Raw genomic sequence first — 7,143 nt, 5'->3', positions numbered from 1 at the left:
CTCTCCAGCCACATGTTTTTCCAATCGCTCGCTTTCAGTGGATGCATGTCATGTTTGCATATGCTTGGTCGACGTAGCTCATGTCCTTCAGGCAAAAATCTACCATGCTCCTCGTAAACTGTCTTGCTCAAATGATTAGAGCGGCGGAAGCCAAGTCGAGGACCACATTTCGGACATGCATGATTGCCCGAGTAACTCAAACCTGAAACATCACATCTTAATATTTAAAAGCATTGGCATAGCCATGAATCACATGTGTGTGAGGGTTTTAAAGGCACTTACATGAGCACTCACCGAAGCTTGGCCAATCATGCATGGTCCACATGAGAATGCCTTGCACATGTACATTCTGTCGTCCGATTGGTTGGGACATATCAACCACATCGATTCCTGTCCACAAGATTTGGAGCTCTTCTATAAATGGTGCCAGATAGACGTCCATGTTCTTTGCTTTGTACTTTCGTGGGACAATCAATGACAACAACAAATGGCCCTTCTTGATAGCGAGCCATGGTGGAAGATTATAATTAACTAGAAAAATAGGCCACGTGCTCCATGATGCACTCCGTAATCCGAATGGGTTTACTCCATCCATTGCCAGAGCAAAGCTGATACATCGAGGTTCGTTCTTAAATGTAGGCCAACTTTCTTCTATGTGCTTGCATGCACGAGAGTCAGCAGGTACCCGCATAACATCATCTGTCGATCTAGTATTTGAGTGCCATGTCATCAAAACGGCTATGGACTTGCACCTGAACATGCTCTTTATTCTTGGAATAATAGGAAAGTGTCGAAGGACCTTTGCAGGGATCAATTTTCCTTGTGTGTCCTCCCTGTACCTGTTTGATCCACAATTGGGACACTGTTCCAAGTTTGCATACTCATTGCGAAAAAGTATACAATCAATAGGACATGCATGTATTTTCTGATAATCCAAGCCCAAATTAGTAAGAAGCTTTTTAGCGACGGTTGGACGGGTAGGGGGCATGTGATTCCCTTCTGGCAAGATTTGCTCATTTAGCAACCTGACGTTACATGAACAAGTCAACCCTTTGATCACTTTATATGAACTGTAATTTGCACTTTACCATGCTTATGATAAATATGTTTACCTAAAAAGCTATGTGAACTGAGGCGTCAGACCAACCATAGACAAACTGCAAATTAAGCATTGCCAATGCGGTATGGAGAATTGAGATTTTTGCACCAATGTAGAGCGGCATGCGTGCAAGACGTTGCATCATCTCGCCCTCCTCATTGTTGCTATCATGCCATCGATATGAACGGGATGGCTAAGGTTGGTCCACAGTACCGCGTTCAATGTTGTCGCCTTTTATATTGGAATCCATGTCAAAGAACGCGTCCAACATCTGCTCCATCTCTACTTCTTGAAATGCCGCTTCAGGTATTCGTTGGGAGGACTCAGTCGATGGCTGCTCGTTTGAAAATCGTCTTCTCTGGGATGAAGTTGGAGCAATATCTACTTGCGGACTTTGACCTTCAATCTCTAGACCATGAGATCGATAACGTAGGTCTTGTACTTGCTCTATCGAAAAGAGACCGTGATTGCGTATGTATTGGTCACAGATTTTTTTGTTTTTGAAAGATGTGATGCTTGCAATGCGCACAAGGACACGCCATCCTATCTTCCATACTTTATCTACCAATGATGCAACAAATAATTAAAACACTCTAGTTATTATAGCTACACACTACTAAGTACATGACAAGCTTTAACAACCTCACATTCTCTAGCCAGGCCCGATCCCCGCACACCTCGGTCTAGAGGTGCACGGAGCTTAGGACCACAAGGTATTAAGCTCGTTTTATTGGTCAATGACTATATATTAAAGTTCTTAAAGTCTGTGTGCACTTTTGAAGTCCGATTGCATTTTTTCAACTATTTTTTGCTAGCTCTAACAACCTCACATTCTCTAGCCAAGCCCGATCCCCGCACACCTCGGTTTAGAGGTGCATGGAGATTAGGACCACATGATAATAATCTTGTCTTTATTGGTCAATGACTATATATTAAAATTCTTGAAGTCTGTGTGCACTTTTGAAGTCCGATTGCATTTTTTCTACCATTAATTTGACGCTAGCTCTAACCTAACCTATAATCTAACATAACCTATAACATAACCTTAACCTAACTTAATGTAACCTAACTTATAACCTAAACCTAACCTATAACCTAACCTAATCAAAGTTTTTTTGCGATTTTAGAAGTACACGAGTCGTCTTTGAAGTCCGTTTGCGTTTTTTCTACTATTAATTTGACGCTAGCTCTAACTTAACCTATAGTCGTTATGCCTAACTTATAATCTAACCTAACATAAAACCTAAACCTAACCTAACTTAATGTAACCTAACTTATAACATTACCTAACCTATAACCTAACCTAACCGAAGTCCGTTTGCGTTTTTAGAAGTACACGAGTCATCTTCGAAGTCCGATTGCGTTTTTTTCACTATTAATTTGACGCTAGCTTTAACCTAACCTATAATCGTTATGCCTAACCTATAATCTAACATAACGTCAAATCTATACCTAATCTAACTTAATGTAACCTAACTTATAACATTACCTAACCTATAACCTAACCTAACCGAAGCCCGTTTTTGCGTTTTTAGAAGTACACGAGTCATATTCGAAGTCCGTTTATATTTTTTCGACTATTATGTTGTCGATAGCTTTAACCTGATCTATAATCTCACATAACCTAACCTATAACCTAAACCTAACCTAACATAAAAACAACACAATGGTGAGGCGTTTAGCAAAACAACAAGCCATACAGCTTGCCCACGATGCATATGTGATGTGGGCAAACTCTATGGCTTGCCAATTTAGCAAACGGCTCACCATTGTGTTGTCTTTAGAGTTGCGAAGCGATTTTATGGCCTGAAAATTTCTCGCAGACATATAGACAACACAATGGCGAGTCATTGACAATATGGAAAGCCATAGAGCTTTCCCACAATGCATATGCCTTGTGGGCAAGCTTTATGGCTTGTCGTATTGCCAAACGGATCGCCATTGGCAATATGGCAAGCCATAGAGCTTGCCCACAATGCATATGCCTTGTGGGCAAGCTTTATGACTTGCCGTATTGCCAAACGGATCACCATTGTGTTGTTTTTAAGGACACGAGGCAATTTTAGCGCTTGAAAATCGCTCGCAAACATATAGACAACACAATGGCCAGCCGTTGGCAAAACGGAAAGCCATAGAGCTTGCATTGTGGGCAAGCTCTATTGCTTTTCGTTTTGCCAAACGGATCTGCATTGTGTTGTTTTTAGGGCTGCTTAGCTCTATGGCTTTCTATATTGTCGAACATAGCTTAACCTAACTCAACCTAATGTAGCTTTACCTAATCTAACATAACATAACCTAACGTAGATTAATTTAACCTAACCTAACATATAAGATAACATAACTTAACTTAACGTAACTTAACATAACCTAACTTAATATAACTTAACTTAACCTAACTTAACTTAATATAACCTAACGTATACGATAACTTAACTTAACATAACGTATAACGTAACTTAACAACGTAGCTTAACTTAACGTAACCTAACCTAATCTAACTTAACATATAACATAAACTTAACCCAAAACAAAAACCTCATCAACTCCATAATTTGAAAAACGACATAATTCAATAAATAAAAAAATTCAAAACAATTTTTTTCATAATTTAAAATGAAATTTCACATAACAAATCCTAATTTCTTTTAAAACATTGAAAGTTTAAAGCATGAAATTTTCTTTTCTTAATATACAAAGTAATTTAAATAAACTTAATATGTATTTATAGGTTTGAGCACTCATATTTGTCATATTTGAGCAATGAAAGTTATTGTAAAAGTCTTAGAACCTGCAAAAATGTACACACAAACACAAGTTAAACTCTAAACCATAAATCTACAAGTAAACATGAAAACAATCTTACTTTAGTGTTATACGCTAACCCACAAGCAAGATTAGCACCTCCGATGGTGTGCATCGCAGCAGATCTATGAGAGATGGGGAAGAGGAGAGCTTGAGAAAACGCGCAAGAACTAAAAGAAATGCGCAAAGAAAGCCCGCGGTTTTGATTTTTGCAGGTGTCGTCGGTACAGTTGTCGGTACAGGTGTCGATATGTGCATTCGCGCTGCCGTCAGAATAGACGTCGAAAGAAAAGCGTCGAAAATTTGAAAATCAATTTTTTTAAAAAAAAACCTAACTCCCTCCATGAATACACACACATATATCAACGCCCGCCAGTGACGCCGGAATTCAAGTGACCTGTTGTAGTGACTTCTCCTTCTTTCGCACCTCCATCCAATCATAAATGCATGCCGATGCTACATGCTGTCTCAAGGCCGCGTCATGGCCATTCTGGCAGCAAAATGCAACAGAGATGTCTGGAAGAAGAGAGAATCAAACAACTTGGGTCGTCAAAATCTATACATCTCACCATGATACATTATCCAAGGGGCCTTTTTCATGAACTCTTTCTCAACCCAATTTTTTCCATTAGCAGCCGATTGGACGAGCTTCTCTATGACGGCGGCGTGCTATGACCGAGCTGCCATGTGCAATGCCAGCAATCCATCATGATCTACAATATCAACAATGTTACAGCCTATTTCATCTTGCTGTATGGCAAGACTATTGGTGAGCAGCTCCTAAACGATGGCTTCATGGCCCTCTCGGGTAGCATCCTCCAGGTGGTCGTGGAAAGCAGCCAAATGCAGAGGAACGCATGATCGATTAGCATGGCTTCATGGCCCTCTCGGGTAGCATCCTCCAAATGGTCGTGGCAAGCAGCCAAATGCAGAGGAATGCTTGATTGATAAGCATGATAGAAGAGACAAGGTTTCTTCTGGATCCCATGATCTGCCTTGCTTCTCTCACTGTCAATTAACCTCCATAGGTTTCATCTAGATCCCAGTTGCCTATGCTGCTCTCACTGTCCCTCCTCTTTAGTTGAGCAGATTATGATGATGCTTTTGATGTGGATACCGGCCTGAGCACCATGTCTTTCTAAGTGCTCCTTGTCATGGAAACATGATGGAATTGCTCCAAAAGGGCAGCCGTGAGTACTTGATACTGATGGGTAAATGTATTATGAAGGATCAAGTGATGGTAGACATGCTAGTAGCGAGCAACATACTCCTAGCACACAACTTGGCTTCCTAGGCTATACATAGGTCTATATCGGCAGAGTCTATGAGCACATAATTGTAATGGATGTGGGAGGACTAGTCCTTTATTTGCTATGGGAATTGCCGAGGTTATGCAGAATTATGTTATTCTTTTATCCTGTCAAAAAATTTTGGTGTGCAAAAATTGATTAGAGGGAGAAGGGGTTTGCTTTACACATGAATATCATGCATGTCTATTTTCCTCTGGGAGAATCTTTGTAGATGGTGTTTTTTTCATTACATGATGTTATGTACGCCAACTGTGTGTGTAGGACAATGGTGCGATGAACCAAATTTTGCTAAACGCTCTCAAGGATGGTGGAAATTGAGTTGTTGCATTCCATCGTCTGAGTATTTTGCTTGCCAAGAAGCTTTGCTGGGTTGATCACATCATCAACAACAATCTCTGAAGTGAATCCTATGCAAGAAGGGCTAGTTTGGGAGCTTTGCTGGACATTTAAGGTCACTCTCTCCTGCTTCTCCTACTATTTGATTTGTTTATGGAAACACAAGTTTTGCTTTTGTTATTGTGTTGGGAGCATACGTGGGATGAGGTTGATGGTTATACTGTCTTATGGGTGAGTACACAAATTGCTTTCTCGTAATTGTAATTGAGAACCCTATTCTCCACCATCTTTGTCATTTCGTGCAGCCCATTATCCATGGCCACAGCTTCTGGTACATTCAATACTATCTCCTTTGCTATCATGAAGTTATAGTTCTCCAAAGCAGTGCACAAAGCCTTGAACCTTGCAGCTGCTCTGCTGTGCATCTACCAACTAGCAGGTGTAAAAGGAGCTAGTGATCAATCATTTTTAGAGTATTTAATCCTAGAGGAGAGTTCATATATCTTTGCAACTTTTGAGCCATCCAAGTTATCCACACATGCATTAATGTCATGAATAAATAGAGGAACTTTTCTCAAGTCATTGCTTTATGTTACCATATACATGTGGTAGTGATGTGTGTGAACACACTAGGACCGCCGGGGCATTTTTTCCCTCTTTAGGAGGTTTTTTTCCCCCGTGCATTGTATATACGCCCATCACTCTAGGGCTATCCATCTTTCCATTGCACACTAAGTAACACACTCTCAATTGTGTGTCTTGAGCTTCCTTCGTCTTCTCCAAGCTGTGTGTGTTTCTCTGCAACCCTAATTCCAACAATTGGTATCAGAGCAGGTCACATCCTCCCGGGCTTAGTCGCCAGCTGCTTAAGCACAAGCCTGCTCACTGAAATCAGAATGCTCACTTTCTCCGATTTCAGTGAGCTTTGGCGAGCGTTCGCAAGTCGATAAAAATTTTGGGCAAGCTCAAAGAGCTTGGTCTGCTCAGAATTTTGATTTGGGCTCATTTCGGCCTCCGTTTCCACTACAGGTAGTACTGCACAGGCTATTTCGTCATTTTGTGTAGAATTTCTGTTAGTGCCATTTTCTGCATAACAGGTGCCTTAAAGTCTTCTACGGTTTGTGCTATATAGCACAAGTTGTTCCCGCTCTGTTTCTCCTATTTTCGGGCAGTTTTCACATCAGCTGCAGCATTTACCATGGCTGACAACAAGAACACAGATGTGTTCAAGATGTTTGTTACTGAGGACAGGTTGGATGGGGACAACTACCCTTGTGGGTTTATATGATGCAACATGTTCTTGTGTCAAAGGGTGTCTGGAACATTGTGCAGGGCATTGATGTACGTCCTGGTTCTGAGGATGTAGGCGATGTTGAGGATGTTGCAGGTCTTGCTGCAAGGATTGCAGCTGTTAGAGTTGTTTTGCCTACGGCAGAACAAGCTCGTTGGGATGTTAAGGATGTGCAGGCTCATGCATTGATTGCGTTGTCTGTGAAGCGCACCATTGTTCCTCAAATCCGTTCAGCAAAATCTACAAAACAGGCTTGGGATATTTTAGCAGGTCTTTATGCAAGCCGCAATGAGGCTAAAATTGCT

The 7,143-nt window shown here is 40.9% G+C and overlaps 1 protein-coding gene across 1 annotated transcript; it reads left to right on the top strand.

Moving 5' to 3' along the window:
- Nucleotides 1-4,355: 4,355 nt before the first annotated feature.
- LOC147435176 (uncharacterized) lies at nucleotides 4,356-5,661 on the top strand. Its single transcript, XM_086487905.1, has 3 exons — nucleotides 4,356-4,723; nucleotides 4,797-4,871; nucleotides 5,473-5,661. Exons 1-3 carry the CDS (start codon nucleotides 4,610-4,612, stop codon nucleotides 5,527-5,529), a joined length of 246 nt encoding a protein of 81 aa, XP_086344031.1. The 5' UTR covers nucleotides 4,356-4,609; the 3' UTR covers nucleotides 5,530-5,661.
- The last annotated feature ends 1,482 nt before the right edge of the window (nucleotides 5,662-7,143 follow it).

The sequence above is a fragment of the Adiantum capillus-veneris genome, chromosome 18, assembly GCF_014529385.1.
Source record: "Adiantum capillus-veneris isolate H3 chromosome 18, ASM1452938v2, whole genome shotgun sequence".
In the NCBI taxonomy this organism is placed as follows: domain Eukaryota; kingdom Viridiplantae; phylum Streptophyta; class Polypodiopsida; order Polypodiales; family Pteridaceae; genus Adiantum; species Adiantum capillus-veneris.
This window is presented reverse-complemented; position numbering and strand designations above follow the sequence as displayed.

Excerpts from the sequence above, each read along its gene's own strand:
- LOC147435176 (XM_086487905.1), top strand. The coding sequence starts at position 4,610 with ATGATCTACAATATCAACAATGTTACAGCCTATTTCATCTTGCTGTAT. Across the intron at positions 4,724-4,796 it reads TCTCGGGTAGCATCCTCCAG|CATCCTCCAAATGGTCGTGG; the intron begins GTGGTCGTGGAA and ends CCTCTCGGGTAG. Across the intron at positions 4,872-5,472 it reads AGCATGATAGAAGAGACAAG|GACAATGGTGCGATGAACCA; the intron begins GTTTCTTCTGGA and ends CTGTGTGTGTAG.